Here is a 23,798-nt window from a genome sequence, read left to right on the forward strand (position 1 = left end):
GATTCCTTAGCACCACATAAGCAATAAGAAAAAAAGCTGGAAGTGGCGCTGTGGCTCAAGTGGTAGCGTGCTAGCCTTGAGCTGAAGAGCTGAGGGATAGCACCCAGGCCCAGAGGCCCCACGACTGGACCCAAAAAAAAAAAAAAAAAAAGAAATAATAATAATAATAATAATAATAATAATAATAATAATGTGATGTACAAAGGGGTTACAGTTACATAAATCAGGTTAAGAGTACATTTTTTTGGGGGGGGTCCAGTCGTGGGGCCTGAACTCTGGGCCTGGGCGCTGTCCCTCAGCTCTTCAGCTCAAGGCTAGCACTCTACCACTTGAGCCACAGTGCCACTTCCAGCTTTTTTGTGTGTGTTTATGTGGTGCTGAGGAATCAAACCCAGGGCCTCATGCATGCAAGGCAAGCGCTCTACCACTGAGCTACCTTCCCAGCCCCAAAGAGTACATTTTTTTTTTTACAATGTCACCCGTCCCTTGCTCTCTCCCAGTTTCAAAGAACATCTGTCATAAGGAATAAGCCTACAGAATGAAAGTATTTGTCAAGTTCATATCTGACAAGGGACATGTTCCCAAATAAGAAAAAATTCATCCAGGTACAGGTGGCTCATGCCTGTAATCCAAGCTACTCAGGAGGCTGAGATCTGAGGATCATGGTTCAAAGCCAGTCTCCACAGAAAAGTTCCCATAAGATTCTTATCTTCAATTAACCATTCAAAAAACAGGAAGTGGAGCTGTGGCTCAGGAGGTAGCCTTGAGCCCAAAGAGTCTCAGGGACAGTGCCCAGGCCTTGAGTTCAAGCTCCAGGACCTTCAAAAAGAAAAAAGGAGAGAGAGAGACAGAGACAGAGAGAGACAGAGAGAGACAGAGACAGAGACACATAGAGACAGAGAGAGAGGGAGGGGGGAGAGGATGAGAAGGAGAGAGGGAGAGAGCGAGAGCGAGAGAGAGAGCTCTTAGCTGGGCATCCATGGTTTAAGCCTAAAATTCTGTCTACTCAGGAGGCCAAGATCTGAGGATCACAGTTCAAAGCCAGACAGGGCAGAAAAGTCCATAAGACTCCTATCTCTCATTAAACACCAAAAAGTTGGAAAGTGGAGCCCCAACTCAAGTGCTAGAGCACTAGCCTTGAGCAAAAAGCTCAGGGACAGCACCCAGGTCCTAAATTCAAGCCCCAGGACAAGCACAAAACAAGCAAACAAACAACCTCAAAAACTCTCTAAGACTCTGTGGCTCACGCCTGTAATCCTAGCTACTCAGGGGGTTGAGATCTGAGGATGATGGTTCAAAGCCAGCCGGGGCAGGAAAATCTGTGAGACTCTTATCTCTAACCACTAGAAAGCTGGAAGTGGCACTGTGGCTCAAGAGGTAGAGTGCTAGCCTTGAGTTGAAGAGCTCAGGGACAGTGCCCAGGCCCAGAGTTCAAGCCCCATGACTTGAAAAAACAAACAAACAAAAATCAAACAACCCTCTAAGAATTCAATGATTTAACAACAACAACAATAACAAAGCAAATCCCCAGGCTGAGGTTGGTGGAGAATACCTCTAATCCCAGCACTAGAAAAGCTGAGAGTCGGGCTGGGAAGGTGGCTCAGTGGTAGAGCGCTTGCCTTGCATGCATGAGGCCCTGGGTTGGATTCCTCAGCACCACATAAGCAAAAAGAAAAAAAAAGCCGGAAGTTGCGCTGTGGCTCAAGTGGTAGAGCGCTAGCCTTGAGCTGAAGAGCTGAGGGACAGCGCCCAGGCCCAGAGTTCAGGCCCCACGACCGGACCCAAAAAAAAAAAAAAAAGAAAAGCTGAGAGTCCCAGACCTTCCAGGGGCTACATAATAAACTCTGTTTCAAAAATTGTTGTACATGTATGCTGATAGCAGTGCTATTTACATAGCCTACACTGTGGTATAGCCATACACAGGACTATTATTGAGTCATAAAATGGAATGCAGTACTGATACACTCTACAATGTTGTTTAACTTTGAAAATATGTCAAGCTAAAAGAAGACAACACATTGTCTAGAATAGGCAGATCCAAGGAGACACAAAAGATAAATGATTGCCAGGGATAAGTAAGCATAAAGAAGTAATGGGTAGGGGCTGGGAAGGTGGCTCAGTGGTTGAGCGCTTGCCTTGCATGCCTGAGGCCTTGGGTTCAATTCCTCAGCACCACATAAGCAAAAAGAAAAAAGCCGGAAGTGGCGCTGTGGCTCCAGTGGTAGAATGCTAGCCTTGAGCTGAAGAGCTGAGGGACAGCGTCCAGGCCCAGAGTTCAGCCCCACGACTGGACCCGCCCCCCAAAAAAAGAAGAAGTAGTGGGTGGCTGGGAAGGTGGCTCAGTGGTAGAGTGCTTGCCTTGTATGCATGAGGCCCTGGGTTCAATTCCTCAGCACCACCTAAGCAGAAAAAGCTGGAAGTGGTGCTGTGGCTCAAGTGGTAGAGCTTTTGAGCTGAGGAGCTGGGGGACAGCGCCCAGGCTCAGAGTTCAGGCCCCACTACCAAAAAAAAAAGTAATAGGTGGTGGTGACTACTAATGAGTGGGAATTTCTTGCTGGCCTGGTGAAAATGTTCTAGGTGAAAGTAGCCGTGGTGGCACAACTTTGGAAATATACTAAAACAAACAAACAAAAAAACCTTTATTTTACTATTTAAGTAAAATTAATCTTCCTTTGTTTTGTTTTGCGGTGGGGAGTCTTGTTCTATTGTCTAAGTCGGCCTCCTCTGATGCCTGAACTCAAGGATTCTCCTCTGGGCATCCCAGGTACCTGGGGCCACAGGTGCACCACCAGCCCCCCGCTAAAAGGTGAAACTACATCTCAGTTTTAGGAATTTCTTAGGCTGGAGGTGCAGCTCTGTGGTAGAACACTCCAGCCTTTCTGCCGTCTTGGGCGCCATCCCCAAACCTGACAAAAGGAAAAGTCGTTTGCAGCCTAAAGTTTGTGGGAAGGGAATGGTAGGTCCTCCAGGCGCAACCTCCTACTCCGGTGAGCTCGGGTCCCCACCTCTGCGCGCAAGCGCAGGTGCCTTACCTGGGACACCAGCGTGGAGCAGCTCGCCCCGCCCACACAGGGTGGAGCAGCTCGCCCCGCCCATACAGGACTGCCCCTCCCACTTGTGCTTGCCACCTCCCTCCGCCCGGGGAGGGCTGCGCCTGCGCAGTGAAACTCGGCTCTAGCGGGCGGCGGATGTCCCCGCCTGGTGGAGACACCTAGGCGGGTCCTGCTAGGCCTGTCCAGGACGGGCGGGGCCGCTGGCAATTGCCAGCTTCCTCCGCCTGTGTGGCCGCGCCAAGCCCCTCCTCTCCTCCCGCCCCCCACCGGAGAGGTGGCCGGAAGGGTAGGGGACCCGGCGGCCGGGCGGGCCCGGAGGTCTCAGTCCTGACTCGGGGCCCTCCCTCGCCGTGTCCACTGTGTCGGCAAAAGCAGCCTCAGTTACAAAGGAATGGTGTCCCAGTAAAACCCCCCGTATGCACACTGAAGACCTGCCATTTTTCCATCATGAAATCTTTGGGGTTTCCTCAACCCCCTAAACATACAAAAGCCTTCCTCAGCCTGTTGGCTGAGAACGGAACTGGGAAATTGCCCTGATCCGAAGGCCAGTGCGACCGGTGCACGTCCGTGAGCTTTTCCACTGCAGTGTCCCAAAGTGACTGCACCACTTCCAGAGAAAGGGGCTCCCCAACTGAACGAAGCCCAGCCCAGTGCATCTTGGCAGTGCTCCCAGAATCCTATTTAATTCCTGCTCAACTGACTTGGGGGAGGGAGAGGAAGAAAAAAAAAATTTTTTTTTTTTTTTTGCCAGTTCTGGGGTTTGAACTCAGGGCTTGGACACTGACCCTGCGCTTCTTTTGTGCAAGGCTAGCCCTCTACCACTTGAGCCACAGTGCCACTTCTGGCTTTTTCTCTATGTGGTACTGAGGAATAGAACCCAGGGGTTCATGCTAGGCAAGCACTCTGCCACTAAGCCACATTCCCAACCTCCATGATTGACATGGATTAGCCATCAAAAATGTGGAGCTGTGACTCAAGTGGTAAGCTGAAGGACAGTGCCCAGGCCTTAAGTTCAAACCCCAGGACTAGCATACACACACACATATACATAAGCTCATGCCTGTAATTGTGAGTTAGGATGAGATAGATCAGTGCCATTCTGTGGAAATATATGAGCTACGAATATAATTCTAGTAGTCATACGTAAAACAGGCTCTGCAGGAGTGTTTTTGTCAGTTGTAGGACTTGAACTCAGAGCCTGGGTACTGTCCCTGAGTCTTTTTGTGCTCAAGGCTTATGCTCTACCCCTTGAGCCACAGTGCCACTTCCAGGTTTTGAGTGGTTAATTGAAGATAAGTGTCTCATGGGGACTTTTTGGCCCAGGTTGGCTTGGAACCAAGATCCTCAGATCTCAGCCTTCTGAGTAGCTAGGATTACACGTGTGAGCTACCAGCGCCCAGCAATTTTAATATTTTATTTAACTCAATATATCCAAAATAGCATTTAGTATATCAGCATATCAGCAATCTAGCTTTTTGCCTTTTTTTTTTTTTGTTGGTGGTGGGGCTTGAACTCTGGGCCTGAGCGCTGTCCCTCAGCTCTTCAGCTCAAGGCTAGCACTCTACCACTTGAGCTACAGTACCACTTCCAGTTTTTTGGTAGCTAATTGGAGATAAGGGTCTCACGGACTTTGCTGCCTGAGCTGGCTTTGAACTAGGATCCTCAGATCGCAGCCTCCTGAGTAGCTAGGATTCTAGGCGTGAGCCACCAGTACCTGGCTTTTTGCTTGTTTTTGAGACAAGGTCTCACCATTTTCTAAGCTGTCCTCAACTCCTGGGTCAAGTGGTCCTCCTGAGTGGCTGAGACTACACCAGCTCTGTGCCATAGTATAGGCCATAACAATTAGTGAAATATTTTTGTTTTTTTCTCCCCCACAAAGTTCTTTATACTCAGTGTGGATTTTATCTTTATAGCACATCGATCTCACTTTACTGGGGTTTGAACAACTCAGAGCCTCCTTCTTACTTGGCTGGAGGCTACCATTTTTTTATTATTTTTACTAGTTATTTTACTAGTTATTTTGGAGATGGAATCTTTCAGACTTTTCTGTCTGGCTTCGAACCTTGACCCTCCAGATCTCAGCCTTCTGAGTAGCTATTGTAGGAGGGCTATGGGATGAAAGCAACTGCATGAGTGATCCTGCTGCACACTAGCTGGGGAACCTGCCAGCACCCATATGTCACCTCCTTCTCCTCCAGTGGGCCAGGGAGGTGTGTCTTGTGACTTCCGGCATTGCAGAAGAGGGTGGGAAGGGGAAAGTCAACAGAAGGGTAATAGCAGACCATTCTGTGGCCCCACAGCTCAAAACAGAGGGACATTTCTATTTCCAGGAGATCTAAGAATTTCATCATTGAAACCTCTCCGAAGATGAGCATTCTGGACGCCTTATCTTTACTTCTGCCATCCTTCCCACCATCACATGCATGCAGGTGCTCAAAGCCCTGCTTGTATTGCTGCAAGCCGGAGGGCCTCTAGGTCATCACCTCACTCCCCACCCCAATCTAAGGTTTTATTTTTTGGTGCCAGTCCTGGGGCTTGAACTCAGGGTGCTGTCCTTGAGCTTCTGTGCTCAAGGCTAGCACTCTACCACTTGAGCTACAGCTCTATTTCCAGATTTTTTTTTTTTGGTGCTTAATTGAAGATAAGAGTCTCACCAACTTGCCTGCCTGAGCTGGTTCCAAACTGTGATACTCAGATCTTTAGCCTTCTGAATAGCTAGGATTATAAAGTGTGAGCCACCGGCACCCAGCATCCAATCTAAGGTTGGTTTTGCTTGGTTGAGACTTCCCCAGGCCCTGACCTTGACCCCTTGGGCCCTCCAACTCCTCAGATTCACCAGAGCACGAACATGACCGATCAACCATCAAGCTTCCTCCCAAAACCTGGATTAGATGGGGCCCCCTGAGAGGAGAAACATCAAGGTCCAGACGCTGGACTCAAGCCCACATTAGGTCAAGGTAGGGGCCTGAGGCTTCAAGGGAAGGACAACACTACACAGATTCAGGAGGTGGTTAATGCAGATCAGAAAGTCAGGATCAGACCGGCTACAGTCCATTTATTACAAAGTCATGACGATGAGTTGATATATAAAAGATCCCTGCCAGCCTCAGTATCCCCACAATAGCTCCACCCATCACAGCCCCTCCCTCAGGTGCCTTGGATCTGAAAAGTCTCAGATTCGAAGGTCCCCAGCCAGGAGGGCACTGTACCGGGCAGGTGTGAGGGGTAGGTAGGCACCCACACTCTGGTCCAGAATGTAGAGGGGATCAGATAGTGTACTCGGGTCAAAGCCCTCATTTGCCATCCGAACTTTCTGCTGTTTGAAGGTCTCTGTGGTGGCCAAAGCCTCCTGAGGAGGGAAAGGGAGAGGGAATCAAGCTGAAGGCAATCTGCCTGCCCAGCTGCTTCAGATGAGTTGCCTAAAAGTTCTGTTATGAGATTAAATCTGGGGAAAGAGATCATTAGGTAAAGTCAGGAAGGAGGTAGCAGGAAGAGAGGGCCAGGCCTGGAGAAGGAGGAAGGTAAGGAAAGGGAGCCAGGGAATGTGGCTGGGAAAGACAAATTCATTCTCTTCACGGTGTCTTATGTGGGGGTCCCTTTGTGCGTACCTGGAGCCGTAGGAATCGAGGCTGGGCATACGGTGGCAGGTTCTCAGCAACATGAGCGTAGAGCTGCACAAGATCCAAAGCGTGGGGGGGACGAAGAACCAAGGCAGCCATTCCAGCCTTGCCTTCCTGCCCTGGCGGTTGTGGGAGGCAGTGTGAGCAATTCCATGGCTGGCCTGAAGGAAGGCCGCGTACTCCTCTGCACCCAGGCATTGGGGTGGTGGGCTGGGTGCCTCCCCCACCTTCCACGCTTAGGCACCTGGCACAGTGACTCCATAGATGTTCACTTCCTGAAGAAAGTCCAGGGCTTCGAAGACCTTGGCTACCTCAGTGGTGGCCACATTCTCCCCCTTCCACCTGTCAGAAAGCAGAGATCTGAAACTGGGAATCTGGAGTCGAGGGGCATGGGGAAAGAGGTCAGAGGTCAGGATGCCAGCCTGTCCTAGAGGTCAGTGTGAATGAGGCCTAAGAATGAGATGGGATGTGGATCTGGGGTGGAGTGGGAGACTAGTGGGAGACTTGACCCAAGCCTCAAAACCTCTATCTGGAATAAAGAATCGAAAAGGTGGCCTGGGAAGGTGGCTTAGTGGTAGAGTGTTTGCCTTGCATGCATGAAGCCCTGAGTTTGATTCCTCAGCACCACATACATAGAAAAAGCTGTGGCTCAAGTGGTAGAGTGCTAGCCTTGAGCACAGAGAGGTTCAGGGACAGTGCCCAGGCTCTGAGTTCAAGCCTTAGGACTAGCAGAGAAAGAAAGAAAAAGGAAGGAAGGGAGGGAGGGAGGGAGGGAGAGAGGGAGGGAGGGAAGGGAAGGGAAGGGAAGGGAAGGGAAGGGAAGGGAAGGGAAGGGAAGGGAAGGGAAGTAAGGAAAAAAAGAAAGGAGGTGGCTGGGCACCAGTGGCTCAGGCCTGTAATCCTAGCTATTAAGGAGGCTGAGATCCAAGGATTGTGGTTTGAAGCCAGTTTGAAAAGTCTGTGAGACCCTTACCTCTAATTAACCACCAAAAAACTGGCAGTGGTGTTGTGGCTCAAAGGGGTAGAGTGCTAGCCTTGAGCAGAAAAAGCTCAGGGACAGTGCTCAGACCCTGAATTCAAGGCCCCATGCCCAACAAAATTTCAGAACGGTATAGAGAATTACCTGAAAGTGTCTCCAGTACGATCATGGAAGCGAAGAAAGCCTTGGTGATCACAGACCAACAGATCCCCAGTGTTGAAGTAAACATCTCCAGGCTGGAAGATATCCTTCAGCAGCTTTCCCTGGGTCAGCTCTAGGCCCCCAGCATAGCCCAGGAATGGGGACTGCTGGCTCACTGGGGCCACCAGCAGCCCTGGCTCACCTGGCAGAGTCACTGAAGTTAAGAGTGCTTCCATGCTTGCTTAGGCCTCCCCACTGCAACCTGCTGAGCACCAACCTGGAGATGTGGCCACACAGCGCCCCTGGGTATTACGGACTGGCTCCCCTGTGGTGACATCATAGCGGATCAAAGAGAAGGGGAAGAGGCGCTGGGGGGAAAGGAGATCAGCATGGGGGTCACTCCAGCTGCAGAAATGAGCTGCCTTACCCCGCAGCCCTCAGTTCCATGGGATCTGCCTCTCACCTTGTAAAGCCAGGAAGCACGGCCCACAGCGCCCTGCTGTCCTGTGTAGTTCAAAGTGGCCACGTTGCCCTCAGTCAGCCCATATGTCTCCAGCACCCGCAGGGGCCCAAAACGCCGCATGAATCGCTCCCAGGTGTCTGGGCGCAGCCCACTGCCTACTGCAAGCCGGACCTTATGGCCACGTTCTGCTTTGTTCTAAGGTGAGCGGAAGACAGGTAGAGGATTCAACAACATCAGAATCCTGCTACCCAAAATGAAGTCCTACTCCTCATTCCCCAGGACATCTCACACACACCCCCACCTCCGCCCCGGCCATGACCTCCTCTGGGCATCCCAAGCCTCAGATGGCTTATGCCGCCTCAGCCTCCTTGCCATTTTCGTCTCCTGGCTCCCTTTCCCTCCAGCTTGCAGACAATGGACTCAGTGTCTCCCACCATCTGTCCTGCTCTCTGTGACCCAGGCCTGTGTGAGCAGCTCTCCCCACGCACCGGGGGCTGGTTGACAAGGTATCGGCACAACTCCCCGATGTACTGAAACACTGTCACCCTGTGCCTCTGGCAGTCCTCCCAGAACTGGCCAGCTGAGAACTTGGACTTCAGTACCACCGTGGCCCCTGTCAGATGCAGAAAGAGGGGGACAGTGAGGTCAAGAGCTCAACCTTTCCTTCCCACCCAGACACCAGGCTGCCCTGAACGCTGTTCCCTGGGAGTCCCCGAGGCCCATCCTCCGCAGCCCAGGCCCACCTCCTTTTTCACCTGTACCCTCCCTTGCTTTCCAGGCCTAGCTATTCCATACTGGTAGGAGCCCTACTTTCTTCTTTATTTGCTTCTTTCCCTTGCTCTGTCCCTGTGTGGAGTTCTGTGAATTTCATGACCATCCTAGTTGCTCAGTCTGATCAGGTAAGGTTCCCTTCTGTATGCAGGGCCTGCCTACCTTTCCTCTGAAGGACTATCTCCTCTCTACCCTGAAGAACTTAGGTCACATCCCAGTAGATGTTCACTGGATGAATGAATGGGAGTGGGTGAGGGAGACTGACCAATGCCCAGGCAGCCCACAATGCCCAAAAGGGAGCCAGACATGTGGTAGAGCGGAAGGGCAAGGTAGATCACATCCTCCTGGTGGACCCCGCACAGCTGGTAGAACCCTTGGCACCCCAAGATCTTCAGATGACTGATCCGAGCAGCTTTAGGGAGGCCTGTGGGCATGGCAGGAGGGAGGTAATGGGGAAAGGTATGATGAGTTCCAAGTCCTAGCTCTGTTTATCCCCTGCTGGGTTTCCCCAAGGAGAGGCAGAGACAGAAGCGAGGAGTGAGGCCCTGCTGCCCTGGAAATGTGGGCAGTTCGGGGGAAGGTGGGGAAATGATGAGGGGTTGGGAGGGGTGCAGACGGGTAATCTCGAAAGGGGGCTGAGGAGGTCCCAGTTCCGAGTCCCTGGCTTTTCTCTTCTTTAGTTTCTGGTAAGCCGGAACCTCACCCGTAGTGCCAGAGGTGAAGATGTACAGGCACGTGTCCGTCATGTTCTTGGGGGCAGAGAGGTACCCCGGCACGGGCCCATCCACTTGGGCTGCTACCTCGGCCAGCAAGTCGCTGATTCCGGCATGGTGGGTTCCAGGGCCTGTAGCCCACAGGTGGAGTCCCATAGCTCTCAGGGCCGGCAGGTCGGGCTCCAGAGACTCCAGAAACTCTAAAAGGAGGACAAGCACAACTCTGAAGCTCCGCTGCCACCCAAGGAAGCTTTCCTTCCTCACCCCTAATCCAGTTCTCGGCACAGCTCGTGGGTGACGATGGAGAACGTGGACGTCCCATTAAGGGGCTGGGACCTGAAGTCGTACTCTTTGGGGAGCCTGAGTCAGCTTGGTCTCTTCGCAAATCCAGAGACTCACATCAGCACCTTGCGAAGATAGTTGGGACTCCTTGGGGGCAATCGGGGACTGACAGCCCCGCGGGACCCCGGCTCCCGCCCCGGGCCGCCCCGCCCGGGTCCGTGCCGAGCTCCAGCCCTACCCCGCGCCTTACCTGGCGCCAGCACCAGGGCGCGCGCGCCGCAGATGCGGAGACAGTGCAGCAGGGGGCCGCGGCGCAGGGCGGTGGGCACAAAGGCCGTGCGAAGGCCGGCCTTGGCCAGCCCGAACCAGAGCCACAGGAATTCGGGGCTGGCGGGGAGGAGCAGCGCCACGGTCGCTCCGGTTGCTAAAGGGACCGCGGCTCCTCCACCTCTGGCTGCTGCATCTTCTCCACACGCAGCAGGCGCCGCGCCGCTTCCGGTCGTCTCCCCGTCTCCCTCGCCTCGAGCTTCGAGGCTTTTTGTCCCCGCACTCCCCGAGCCCCGGTGGCCTCCAGGTCCCGCGTCCCAGCCCCGCGCACACAGGAAGGCGCGCGCGGCTCGGTTACTCTCGCGCTCCGCCTCCGCGTAGCTAAAGCGCCGCGCACCGTGGATGAGAAAAGTGTGCGCGGGGCGCTGCCGGGCCAGTTGCGCCAGGCGCCAGGCCAGGCTGCAGCCGGCCTCGGGGCTCGCGGGGTCGGCGGCTGCCGCGGCCAGCGCGCGAGCTCGGAGAAGCCTCTTGCAGTGCAGGGCGCGCACCGTGAAGGCCAGGTCTGCCGCGAGCCAGCGCAGTTGAGGCCAGAGGTGCAGCTTCAGTAGCACCAGCGGCAGCAGCAGCAACAGGGGCAGCAAGAGGAGGGTGGCCATGGCACCTCTTCCTCTGCCCTAGCCTCTCGAAAGCACCCCTGGTAGCCCTTCCGAACAACTGGGCCCGTGAGACCGCTCCTCTTCTGGAGAGCGCGTGCGCTGGCACACGCCCCTTCCCACCCAGCTCCGCTCCAGGAACAAGCTGGAGCCCGGGAGAAGGGGGGGGGGTGGCCCGGGGCCTCCGGGCCCTCCCCTCAGCCTACGCCCCGCCCTAGTTGCGCGTCCTCCCCGACTCCCATTGCTCTCCAGCTGCACCCTGTCAGGGCTTAGGCGGTGCTTGCGTCTTCCCTCAGCCCATGTTTGTGCATTCTGGGGCTTGTTTTCTCCTTTGCATGGACTTAGGCCTCTGGCCGGAACTTCTGTGGAGTCTGGATCTGGGAGCTAGAGCGTTTGGGCAGCAGTCCACCTTACTCTCCGTAGTTCCCCACACGTTGTAGATCAGAAGGTACCATTTTCCTCTCCCTAAAGACTGAGGAACTTGCTTGGGGACCCATTCGATTTTTGCAAGTCCGGGCAAGATTGCCAGACCCAGATGTTCCCTCTGATTGCCAACAACGACAGAAACTCCAACCCTGGGATGCATGGACTACCAGATTTTTGGAGGGCCAAAGCATCACCCTTTGGGTGTATTGGGGCCTGCTAGCAAATGCTTTCCACCTAGATTTTAATTGGGGCAGACAAAAATGGGAAGGAGAGAGGAAGGAAGGAGAGGCTTTTTGGTGGTTTATTGTCAAAAGATGTAGCAGAGAAGGAAGAGAACCCAGCTTCTGCTTTTTTGTTGTTGTTGTTATTGGTCGTGGGTCCTGAACTCTGGGCCTGGGAGCTGTCCCTCAGCTCTTCAGTTTAAGGTGAGCACTCTACCACTTGAGCCACAGCGCCACTTCTGGTTTTCTGGTGGTTACCTGGAGATAAGAGTCTCAAGGACTTTCCTGACTGGGCTGGCTTTGAGCCATGATCCTCAGATCTCAGCCTCCTGAGTAGCTAGGATTACAGGCGTGAGCTGCCAGTGCCCGGCTTAGAACCTAAGAGGCACTTCTGTAGAGGCACTTAACAGGCTGAATTGGAAGAGCTGTCTGCAGTGAGCAAAATGTTCATGCTCAGTTTGCCTCATCTCCCTGGCTAGGAGAGAAACAAAGCACAGCTAAGGAACTCTGCTGGTACCTGAGTACCAGCAAGTGGCCAGACTGGAATAGGTTCTCCCATTCCTGAAGTCTGAACTCTCCCCAAGTCAAAACTGTGTCCTTCAAGAAGCAAGGTAAAGCATCCCTTGAAAGTGTGAAGATTTCATGAAGTGGAATGAGCAGGACACTCTTTGGAGGACTGTTATTTTGAGGAGCAATGTGCCAACACAGACCACAGCCTGCATGGAGAGGGTGCCAGATTAGTGCTTGGCATAACCCTCCAGTGACTCCTGGAGGGCAAAGCCAAGTCCCGCCAGCTCTACACAAAAGGTGGGCAGTGGTGAGGCCACAAGCAGAAGTAAAAATTAAATAAGACCACTTACATACAGGATAACAGAAACTTGCACAAAAGACCTTCTGGCTTATTTTACTATCATTTAAAAACAACTTTTAAAATCCGATTATCTCTGCCAACAGGGGAAAAGAAAAAAAGCAAAACCAAAACCAAGGAAATGGGACCATTTGACAGTTCTAAGAAACTTGCCTCTGAGACTTCCCTGGGCTTGGAACAACCCAAGAGTCTCAGGAGCACAGCACATGGGACTTGGGACATCTGTCAGCCAGATTTTTGCCATCTGCACAGATGGGCACTGACGACATCAAGTTAGACGCCCAATCCACACTGGTGTGGATGGTGACTACCTAACACAAGAATGAGCAGAAGGGACACCCACGTACTGCGCATCTGCTGTCATCCAGCTTCTCTGCCCAGCAGCCACTTGGTTATTTCCCTTCTCTTTGGAGTCTGGGGAAGGGGCTAAGGAAGGAGCAAAGGGCTGAAGACTTCCACCGTAGTCTGATTTTGTGCAGCCCCTGGTTCTCCCAAGAGCCCAAGATGGCTGAGAGCAGCAGTGTGGGCCCTGAGGCCCCAGGAGAAGAGAGGCAGGGTGGGAGTTGCATGGCAGCTTTCAGGCTAGATCACAGGAAGTCCGTCTTTCCCCTGGTGAGGAGAGTTGGGGTTTCTCCTGCATTTCCCCAGCCCTGTAACCCTGGGGTCCACCAGGTAAAAGAGTCCAGCTGGGGCAGGACAGGTACAGGGCCTCAGTCACTGTCAGAGCCCACTGCAGAGGATCCTTTTCGTTTCCGTTTGGTGGGCTTTGGTTTTGTGTCTTCTTCCTCCTGGAAGACAAGGGTAGGGCAATTACTAGTGCTGGAGAGCTGTGGCTTCCCCCTTTCCACACCCACAGCTCCTTCTCCAGTGCTGTGGGTGTAGGGCTCACCGAGGCACTGCTGGAGCCTGACTCTTCTTCAGCATTGGGGGGCTGAGTGGCATTCTTTCGACTCCGAGGGCTGGACAGCGCTGCTTTTCGTCGGCTCTTGGGTGGCTTAGTGGAAGAGTCCTCGTACTCCTCTGCCAGGGAGAAGAGATCGCTGAACCTAAGGGGAAGAACAGCAAGCGTGAGCCTGGGCCGCCTCCTGTCCTGTTTCCCTCAGGTCACCATCTGTTTCTCTCCAATCCCAGGGTCTTGCTAGCCATTAAGCTCACTGTCCCCAGCAAGCCTCTCCTCCCTCAGCCCACTCGTGACCCTTTCCCAAGGCTGAAAATGGAAGAAGCCTCACTTCATCTTGTGGGCTTCATCACAGCTCGCCTGGACATGCTGCAATGCCTGGAGGATTGGTGTCTGGCTGAAAACTAGACAGAGAAGGAACAGCAGTTAGATGTCTGGGGGCTCACTAAATGGCACCAAAGGTTATTTCTTCCACAGGTTTAGATTCTGGTCCTGGGTGTCCTGCCCTTGTCCCCGGCTGACTTCAGGGGATCTGAGCCAGGGCAGCGCATGATAGGCCAGAGAGGGGCACATACAGTTTTGCTTGGTATTGGTCAGGTTGAGCCGCAGGTTGTCCAAGTGCTCCAGGATTTGTTCCAGAGTCAACTGGGCCAGCTTGCTGCTAGAACTCCTCAAGCTGTAATGAGGGTCATGATAGTGTATGAGTTAGGGGAGGCCCCTGGGGTTCCAAATACCCTCCACCCACTGGGGTCACTCCTTAGGGCAGAAGGTTTGGGTGGGATGAGGGAAGTTTGCTGCTATGTGGTACTAGGCAGGGAGAGCGGGGACCATAGTGGTCCTGCATGCCACATTTCTTCACACCACTAGATGTCATCCACAAACCAAGCTAGGACAGCATGGGCAATGTGTGTGTGTGGGGGGGGATAGGGAGGGTGCAGGGGAACAGTGGTCACTGCAGACAGCCCTGTTCACACAGCAGGGAACCGGGGAGAGCATCACACCTCTGCCTCTTGCGAGGGAGGCTGTTGTTCTTAATGAGGAGGGACTTGATGTGCTCTGCCAGCAGCTCGTCGTGTTTCATGCACCAGTGCCGCAGGATGCTGGTGGTGAACTGATCGTCCGGATGGCAAGGCCGGCTCAACACCATCTTTACCATTTCCTCACTGGGCCTGAGAGTAAGAAGGGTGCTGAGTGCTGGCCTTGGGAACTGCTGGATGGCTCCTACTTATTACTTCCCAAATCTCTGCCTCCCTGCCTGGCCCCACCCCAGTTCCATGGTGGCTTCCTTCTCTCACATCCCTCTCCTGGTTCATTTTTTTTTTTTGGTTGATCATGAGGCTTGAACTCTGGGCTTGGGCGCTGTCCTGTGCTCTTCAGCTCAAGGCAAGCGCTCTACCCCTTGAGCCACAGAGCCACTTCTGGTTTTCTAGTGGTTTATTGGAGGTAAGAGTCTCACAGACTTTCCTGCCTGAGCTGGCTTTGAACTGTGATCCTCATATCTCAGCCTCCTGAGTAGCTAGAATTACAGGCGTGAACCACCAGTGCCCAGCTTCTCCCATGGTTCTTTTGGGGCCAAGGGATGCCTGGTTTCATCCTCTGCAGAAACCAGGATGTGAGAAGCGAGATTCATCCATTCTGTGGTGGGAGTTGTGCATGTGTATTTTGAGAAGGAAGTCCAAAGCAAATCCTCCACCTTCCTTAGGAACCACCAGGAAAGGGCATGGTTGCCAGAAGATGTGTGGTATGTGGATGGTCCCCACCTGGCCCTGCTGGAGCCGTAGGCCAGCCTGCTATCTAGTTGGAGGGAGGAAAGGTGAGCGAACTAAAACTGTAGTCCTCTTTTATTTTTTTGGGTCTGGTCGTGGGGTCTGAACTCTGGGCCTGGGCGCTGTCCCTCAGCTCTTCAGCTCAAGGCTAGCGCTCTACCACTTGAGCCACAGCGCCATTTTCGGCTTTTTTCTTTTTGCTTATGTGGTGCTGAGGAATCGAACCCAGGGCCTCAGGCATGCAAGGCAAGCGCTCTACCACTGAGCCACCTTCCCAGCCCACTATAGTCCTCTTATGGCCCTCAAAACTTCCCACTTCCTCCAGGGCACTATAACAGTAGTGTCTCAGATAAAAGAAAAGGCTGCTGCCACCTATGTGCTCATGTGTCTGATGGAAGAGGCGTCTCTTTCCTCTCCTCCTGGGCACCATCACTGGCAGGCAGTGCAGTGGGCCCAGCTGCTTCTGCTTTGCACAGGATGAGGGGTAAGGATGGGTGTGACCCCTTTACTCTGACCCTTTCTCCCTTTGGATGAGCCTGTGGTGGCGTGAGGAGGGGCGGGGGAGGAGGGGGAACAGGAGGCACCAGGATTAGAACTGCTGTGGCAGCAGGAAACAGGGATGTCCGGTCCCCACCGCTCCACCTCTGAGGGCAGCTCCCGGTGGGCAGGGGGGTAAAGTCAGAGGAAGCCCAGTCCCAGGGGAGTTGCTTATTTGTAAGGCATGCTGGGGCAGAATAGCAGATGTCGATAGGAAAAAACAGGGCAAAAGGAGCAGAGCAGGAGCCCTTTAAATGAAAGTATCTCTTGGGATGCTGGGACGGGCGCTAAAGAGCATTGAGGTGAAACTTACTTCTCTCTCCGGAGCTGAAGCAGTAGGCAGGACAGGGCTTCTGGATGCTCTGTGGGGAAAGGGGACAGGCTATTCAGGACAGTGTATCATTCCGGGAAGGAATTCAGGCACTCCTCCTATCCCCCAACCAACAGCCAATGGAAGAGCAAGTATCATCTCATCATCAAGACTCAACAAGAATCCACTTGAGCCCCACTGAGCTCACAGTGGGTCTTCAGGGCTCTCTAAGGGGCCCATTCTCTGCCTTGATATTGGGGACCAGGGCTCTGGACCTTCCCAGCCCTCAGCCCTACTCACCCTTGTATTTGAGATGCTGCAGGATGGGGATTATGGTTTCCAGGGGGATGTTGTGGGCCAGGAAAAGTTGCCAGGCACAATACTGTTCAAAGGTTTCCCAGTCCAGGCTCTGGACTAGAAGACACAAAGAAACTTTTGTCTCTCACACATACACACACATATACAGTCATGCACATGTCTCCTCCATTGGTTAACAGCACCCCAAGTGGGTATGGTACAGGGGTAGTGACCCTAAACCTAGATCTTTCTCTTCAACAGCACAGATTTCCAGAGTCTTTGTTTTCTACCAACCTTGAGGTTAGAGGAATAGGCTAAACCTTCCCATTCTACACAGCAAGAAGTAGACCCAGCTCAAGACCCATAGCAGGCCAGGATGCCATTCTACCCCTTAACTTTCCAGTCCCACAACCACTTCCCTATCATTGGAAAAAAATACAAGGCCTGTGCCCTGTCACAGGTATCTAAGAGAACTGGTCCCTTACTGAGAATGTTGAGGACTGAGTCTTTTCGAAACATGACCAGGTTCCCCATCATCACGTGGCAGACGAGCTCCTGGAGCTATGAGGTGGAGGGAAAAGACAGATCCATTAGCTCTATAAGAGGTCAGGGGCCAGTGTGGAACATAAGACATAACAAACAATAAAAGCTCAGTCTCTGAAGATGAAGGGGACTGGTAAAATAGCAATATGCCTGAGTGGGAACCACAAAGCTATTTGGGACAAAAATACTACCCATATCCTAATGTTAGAGGTAGAAAAGACAACCTCTCCACCTGTCTTTATAGTGTGACTCTAAGAGGAGGAGGATGCTAGGGAACTGGGCTCTGGACTTAGGTGGAGGTAAAGAAAGGTCAAAGAAGGAGGACTCTTAGTGATACGTTTCTGTTTTGTGAATGGGAACTGAGTGGACAAGACCAGGCCCAAGACAGATCCAAGCAAAGCTACAATCTCTTAGGGTCCTCTGCAGGGTGGAAAGATCAAGCAGAAATGGCCCAACTGCTTTTACTCTGAGTCAAGAAAAAAGCCAGTTGAGCACTTAAAACAAAACAAAAAACCCCAAACCTCTGTTTCCCACAGCTTTCCCTGTGGAAACAGGAGGTTCCACAAAGAATATGGAGTACAGAAACCTCAGGCAACATCGGCCTCATGCCGGCCTGCCTCCCTCGGACTCCACTCTTCATTCCTACAGTGTACTCAGCCGACCAGAAGGAAGAGTGCCTGCAAAACATAGGTTTTTGACTGCGGGCCTCAATGTTCACCTGTGCAGAGTCAATAACAGCTACGATCATGTTCAGCAGCTCCCCACTCCTCAAGGTTTCATCTGGAAACTAGAAAAAGAGAGTGAACTAGGCAGGAATTCAAGGTGGACCTATCATAACCCAGCCATGCCCCCCTTCTTTATCACAAGCCAGGAGTCTAGCTGGGGCAGTCAAACGTGAATCCCCACACAAATACCTAACCAGAGATCCAAGAGCTATGAAGCTGGGATTCTAACTTGTTAAGGCTCCAAGTTCTGTTACCTGTGTGTGCACATCATGAAGGAGGCATGTGTAGGGAGAGAATGAGAGACTGAGAGCTAACAGGGACTGGACAGGTAGATAGGTTCTGTGTGGGAGAGGTACATCTGTAATCCTGACGGCACAGCAATCCAACCTATCTAGGCTCTCAGCCAGAGAAAGTGAGAGAGCACATGACAGATGTGAGGAGTGTGTAGGGTAGGCAGGTCCCATTTGCAGAGGTAGCAAGTAGGGAGGGAGGCACCCTGTGGTGGCCTTACACCCTTCCTCCCTCCTGGCTTGGCTGAGATCACACTTCCTCCTGTCATGTTTACCACGCCTTGGGTCCTCATTTCCCTCTTCTTGGGAACTTTTATCAAGAGGAAGAAGAGCTGATACCTCTTCCTTATCCCAGTTCTGAAAGACTTGTAATGAAGCAGAGGAAAGGAAAATAAGCTTCTGCTACTTGAACTATGAGAGAATCTACAGGCAAGCCGCTTTCAGATTGTAGGAGGGCTTAGGAGAAATGAACAAGGATCTGGCTTCAGGGAACTGTCCTGGGTCCAGAAGATGGGGCCAAACCCATTAAGTTCAGCTAAAGTTTAACTAGAGTTAAACTGAAGGATAAGAATTCTGTGAGTTTCAGAAGATTTTCAAACTTTAACAAGGAGGTGGAGACTGGGCATTGGTGACTCATACCTGTAATCCTAGCTACTCATGAGGCTGAGATCTAAGGATCAATCTAACAAGCCAGTATGGGCAGACAAACCTTAGAATCTTATGCCCAATTAACTCGCAAAAAGCCAGAAGTCAAGGCACGGCTTAAGTGGCAGGGTGTCAATTGTGAGCAAAAAAAGCTGAGTGTGAGCTGGGCACTGGTGGCTCATGCCTATAATCCTAGCTACTCAGGAGGCTGAGATCTGCAGGTCTCAATTTGATGCCAGGCAGGGTAAGAAAGTCTGTGAGGTTCTTATCTCCAGGAAATCACCAGAAAAATCAGAAGTGGGACTGTGTCTTAAAGTGGTAAAGCATTAGCCTTGAGCAAAAGAGTCTTAAAGTGGTAAAGCATTAGCCTTGAGCAAAAGAGCTCAGGGACAGTGCCTAGGCCCTGAGTTCAAGCCCCATCTCTCTCCTTTCTCTCTCTCTCTCTCTCTCTCTCTCTCTTGCGTGCGTGCACGCACACACACACACACACACACACACAAATAGGAAACAACTGTGGTGAGGGAAGCAATGAGGTCAATGAGGGTTGTGTATCCCACTCTGGGTATATGTTGCCCTTCCCTCAGCACAGGTATAGATGCAAGCACTGACCTCTGTGTAGATAGAGGGTGTGAGATGGCACAGCAGTCGCACATCATCCTCCTGGCAGGCCTTCATGTCCATCATTAGGCACGTGTGAAGATCACCTAGCTGAGTGGCCTGGGCAAATGACTCATAGAGGTTCATCTTCCCTGCGGCGGCTTTGCTGCAAGACCAGCTGGATGTAAGCCAACATTCTGACCCCAGCGTAAGAGCTTGAACATTTTTTTTTTTTTTTTTTTTTTTTGTCGAGGCCTGAACTCTGGGCTTGGGCGCTGTCCCTCAGCTCTTCAGCTCAAGGCTAGCACTCTACCACTTGAGCCACAGCACCACTTCTGGCTTTTTTTTTTCTGCTTATGTGGTGCTGAGGAATTGAACCCAGGGCCTCAGGCATGCAAGGCAAGCGCTCTACCACTGAGCCACCTTCCCAGCCCCTCCTTTGGTTTTTTTCTCTCAAGGTTTAAGCCATTCTACCATTTCTAGCTATTTGCTGATTTATCAGAGATGAGAGTTTCCTCTAATGTGTCTACTTGTGCTGACTTGCAACTTGGATCATCAGATCTCAGCCTCCTAAGTAGCTGGGATTACAGGCACAAGCCAACTGGTGCATGGCTGGTTCTGTTTTTGTTTTTGCCAGTCCTGGGGCTTGAACTCAGGGTCTGGGTACTGTGCTTGAGCTTCAGCCACTGTGGCTTGAGCCACAGCATCACTTTTCTGTGTATGTGGTACTGAGGAATTGAACCCAAGGCAAGCACTCTACCACTAAGCCACATTCTCAGCCCCTGATTCTGGTTTTTTTGAAGTATGATTTTCCTGCGTAGCCTAAGCTGACCCTGAACTCATGATCTTCTTGCCTACACTTCATAAATGCTGAGATTATAGGCACATATCACCATGTTGTCACCTTTTCTTTCTTTTTTACTTTTTTTGGCAGTCATGGGGCTTGAGCTCAGTGCTTGGGTACTATGCCTGAGCTCTTTTGCTTAAAGCTAGCACTCTATCACTTTGAGCCACAGCTCCACTTCTGGTTGTTGAGTGGTTAAATGGAGATAGTCTCACAGACTTTCCTGCCCAGGCTGGCTTTGAACTGGGATCTCTGAACTGAGATGCTCAGATCTCAGCCTCCTGATTAGCTAGGATTACAGATACAAGCCACCAGCTCCTGGCTCACTCTTATGTTTTAAAGGGTGCCACAATAAAAAAAAGTGACAATGCTGGGCACGGTGGCTCATATCTGCAATTCTGGCACTCAGGAGGCTAAGGCAGGAAGATCTTGAGTTTGGGGTCATTCTGGGTTACACAGAGAAATCCTGTCTCTAGCTGGGTGTGGTAGCCCATACCAATAAGTAGTAGGTAATCCCAGTACCTGGGAGACTGAGGCAGAAGGATCATTTGAGCCCAAGAGCCCTAGTTCTAGGTAACATAGGGAGACCCTAACCCTATCTTAAAAAAAAAAAAAAGGGCAGACATTACTAAACTAGGAACCAGGCAAAGAAATATTATTATTATTATTATTATTATTATTATTTTTTGGTCCAGTCGTGGGGCCTGAACTCTGGGCCAGGGTGCTGTCCCTCAGCTCTTCAGATCAAGGCTAGCGCTCTACCATTTGAGCCACAGCGCCACTTCCGGCTTTTTTGTTTTTGCTTATGTGGTGCTGAGGAATCGAACCCAGGGCCTCATGCATGCAAGGCAAGCACTCTACCACTGAGCCACCTTCCCAGCCCCAGAAATATGATTTTTTAATGGGAATGGTGGCACATGCCTATAATCTTAGCTAAATGGGAGAACAGGAAGATCAGTTTGAGGCTAGCCTGGGTAAAAGTTAGGAAGACCCTGTCTTATCTCAAAAAAACAAGTTAGATGGCTGGCATGGTAGCTCACATCTGCCCCTACACAGGCAGAGATGATAACAATTGTAGTTTGACATAGTAAGATCCCATTTCAAGCAATAAGCTTGGTGTACTGGTCCATGTCTGTCATCACAGTTACTCAGGAGGTCATAGGTAGGAGGATCTCAGTCTAAGACTGGCCCTGGACAAAATTATGAGACCCTATCTGAAAGATAAGTAAAGCAAAAACCAAGTAGAGGTGTGGCTTAAGTGGTTGAGGACCTGCCGAGCAAGCATGAAGTCTGAGTTCAAACCCCCAAATAATACTCAAGAATACCTGTAATCCTAGCTAGGCAAAAGGGGGAGATACAAGGAACATTGTCTTGAGACTGACCCAGGCAAAAAGCACGGACCTTATCTGAAAAATAACTAAAGGAAAAGGGCTGGAAATGTGCCTCAAGTGGTAGATCCTTATCTACCACTTGTATTAGTAGGCCTTGAGTTCAAACCCTAGTACTGACAACAAAAAAGGAAATGTAAACTCTCATATATTGGTGGTAGGAGTGTAAAATAGTTGCAGTCCCTTTGAAAAAGTTTGGCAGTTTCTTCCAATGTAAAAAGGGAGTTAATAATATATGACCCTGGCTGGAAATGGGGCTTAGTGGTAGAGTGCATGCCTAGCATACATGAAGCCCTGGGTTTGATTCCTCAGTACCAGATACACAGAAAAAGCCAGAAGTGGCGCTGTGGCTCAAGTGGTAGAATGCTAGTTTTAAGCAAAAGCGGATCAGATACAATGACTAGGCCCTGAGTTCAAGCCTCAGGATTGGCAAAAAGAAAACAAAGAAGAAAAAAAATAAATATATATGACCTCTCAGACTAAGCTGCCATTTGTTGTCTTGTCCTATGATACATGCCCAAGATGCTGAAAATCCAACGATCTCACAAAACCTTACATGAATGTTTACAGAAGCTCCATTTTTTGTTTTTGGGTCCAGTTGTGGGGCCTGAACTCTGGGCCTGGGCACTGTCCCTCAGCAATTCAGCTCAAGGCTAGCACTCTACCACCTGTGCCACAGCGCCACTTCCGGCTTTTTTCTTTTTGCTTATGTGGTGCTGAGGAATCGAACCCAGGGTCCTATGCATGCAAGGCAAGTGCTCTACCTCTGAGCCACCTTCCCAGCCCCAGAAGCTCCATTTACAATAGGCAAAGAGTAGAAACAACTCAAACATCCATCAACAAACAAAATGACTAATATATATATATATATATATACCAAGTCAGGTGCTGGTTGCTCACACCTATAATCCTAGCTACTCAGGAGGTCGAGATCTGAGGATTGTAGTTCAAAGCCAGCCAGGGCAGGAACATACATGAGACTTTTTTATTTTTGTTGTAGGGCCTGAAAACTAGTCCTGGGTACTGTCCCTCAGCTCTTCAGCTCAAGGCTAGCACTCAACCACTTGAGCCACAGAACCACTTCCAGTGTTTTCTGCTTTTGTAGTGCTGAAGAATTGAACCTAGGACCTCATGCATGCAAGGCAAGCACTCTACTACCGAGCCACCTTCCCAACCCCATCCATGAGACTCTTTTTTTTTTTTTTGGGGTCCAGTCGTAGGACCTGAACTCTGGGCCTGGGCGCTGTCCCTCAGCTCTTCAGTTCAAGGCTAGCGCTCTACCACTTGAGCCATAGCGCCACTTCCAGCTTTTTTCTTTTTGCTTAAGTGGTGCTGGGGAATCGAACCCAGGGCCTTAGGCATGCAAGGCAAGCGCTCTACCACTGAGCCACCTTCCCAGCCCCCCATGAGACTCTTATCTCCAATAAAATGCCAGAAAACTGGAAGTGGTGCTGTGGCTCAAGGGGTAGACCACTAACCTTGAGCTGAAGAGCTGAGGGACAGCTCCTAGGCCCAGAGTTCAAGCCCCATGACCGACAAAAAGGAAAAAAGAAAAAAAAATGTATATTGATCATTCAGCAATAAAAAGGATTGAAAAACTGATACGTTACATGATTTTTTAAAACATGTTAGGTGAAAACAGTCACAACAGACCATATAGTCTATGACTCCATTTATATAATATATCCAGAGTAGTGTTCTCTATTAATTGAGACAGAATACCATCCAGGGGTTTCCAGAGCATGGATAAAGGGGAGAATGAAAAAGTGACTGATTCTGAGTATGGGATTTCTTATGGGGATAATGAAGTGTTTTGAATCCAACAGCAGAGTCTTGGAAGGACAGAAGACAAAAAAAAAAAAAAAAAAAAAGAAAGAAAACAAACAACAGGATGATTCTGATCAAGACGCATTGTGTACACAAATGGACCATGTTAATAATAAGGCAGACAGAAGTAGTATTGTATGACTAAATGCCACTAAACTGTATACTTTAAAAGAGTCAATTTTATGGTATATGATAGTATATCTCAACAAAGTGACTTAAAAAAAAATAACTGAGGGCTGGGAAGGTGGCTCAGTGGTAGAGTGCTTGCCTGGCATGCATGAGGCCCTGGGTTTGATTCCTTAGCACCACATAAGTAGAAAAAGCTGGAAGTGGTGCTGTGGCTCAAGCTCAAATGTTAGAGTGCTAGCCTTGAGTGGAAGAGCTGAGGAACAGCGCCCAAGCCCAGAGTTAAGGCCCCATGACCAACAACAACAAAAAAAAGCTCCTGCTTATAATCATAGCTACTCAGGAAGTTCTGAGGATCATGATTTGAAGCTAGCCCAGGCAGACAAAATCTGACTCTCTTATCTCCAATTAACCCCAAACAAACACTTATGATCTTGGCGCCGGTACCTCACCTCAGGCTCAAAGCAAGGGATCCAGTTGACCCTGGACTGAAACCTCTGAAACAGTGAGCCAAAATCAACTTTCCCTCCTTTAAGTTGTTCATCTTA

The 23,798-nt window shown here is 50.9% G+C and overlaps 2 protein-coding genes across 2 annotated transcripts in view; both read right to left on the reverse strand.

Annotated features, from left to right (window-relative positions):
• Positions 1-6,088: 6,088 nt before the first annotated feature.
• LOC138809118 (long-chain fatty acid transport protein 3) lies at positions 6,089-11,081 on the reverse strand. The gene is made up of 10 exons (XM_069995539.1): positions 10,273-11,081; positions 9,731-9,940; positions 9,293-9,451; positions 8,745-8,869; positions 8,257-8,451; positions 8,071-8,161; positions 7,797-7,995; positions 6,918-7,015; positions 6,662-6,792; positions 6,089-6,402 (listed from the first exon to the last, which is right to left on the reverse strand). The coding sequence occupies exons 1-10, from the start codon at positions 10,943-10,945 to the stop codon at positions 6,226-6,228; spliced, it is 2,058 nt and encodes a 685-aa protein (XP_069851640.1). The 5' UTR covers positions 10,946-11,081; the 3' UTR covers positions 6,089-6,225.
• A 1,386-nt stretch (positions 11,082-12,467) lies between these two features.
• LOC138809119 (integrator complex subunit 3) overlaps positions 12,468-23,798 on the reverse strand; it is a 47,916-nt gene continuing 36,585 nt past the window's right edge. The window contains exons 21-30 of the mRNA XM_069995540.1: positions 19,078-19,231; positions 17,527-17,595; positions 16,751-16,826; positions 16,269-16,382; positions 15,972-16,020; positions 14,357-14,524; positions 13,931-14,031; positions 13,687-13,759; positions 13,347-13,503; positions 12,468-13,245 (exon numbers count right to left, since the gene is read on the reverse strand). Coding sequence (XP_069851641.1) covers positions 13,168-13,245; positions 13,347-13,503; positions 13,687-13,759; positions 13,931-14,031; positions 14,357-14,524; positions 15,972-16,020; positions 16,269-16,382; positions 16,751-16,826; positions 17,527-17,595; positions 19,078-19,231 — 1,039 coding nt within the window. The 3' untranslated portion in view covers positions 12,468-13,167. The remainder of the gene's footprint in view (positions 13,246-13,346; positions 13,504-13,686; positions 13,760-13,930; positions 14,032-14,356; positions 14,525-15,971; positions 16,021-16,268; positions 16,383-16,750; positions 16,827-17,526; positions 17,596-19,077; positions 19,232-23,798) is intronic.

The sequence above is a fragment of the Dipodomys merriami genome, unplaced genomic scaffold, assembly GCF_024711535.1.
Source record: "Dipodomys merriami isolate MVZ:Mamm:240054 unplaced genomic scaffold, mDipMer1.0.p SCAF_485, whole genome shotgun sequence".
NCBI classification, from domain to species: Eukaryota; Metazoa; Chordata; class Mammalia; order Rodentia; family Heteromyidae; genus Dipodomys; species Dipodomys merriami.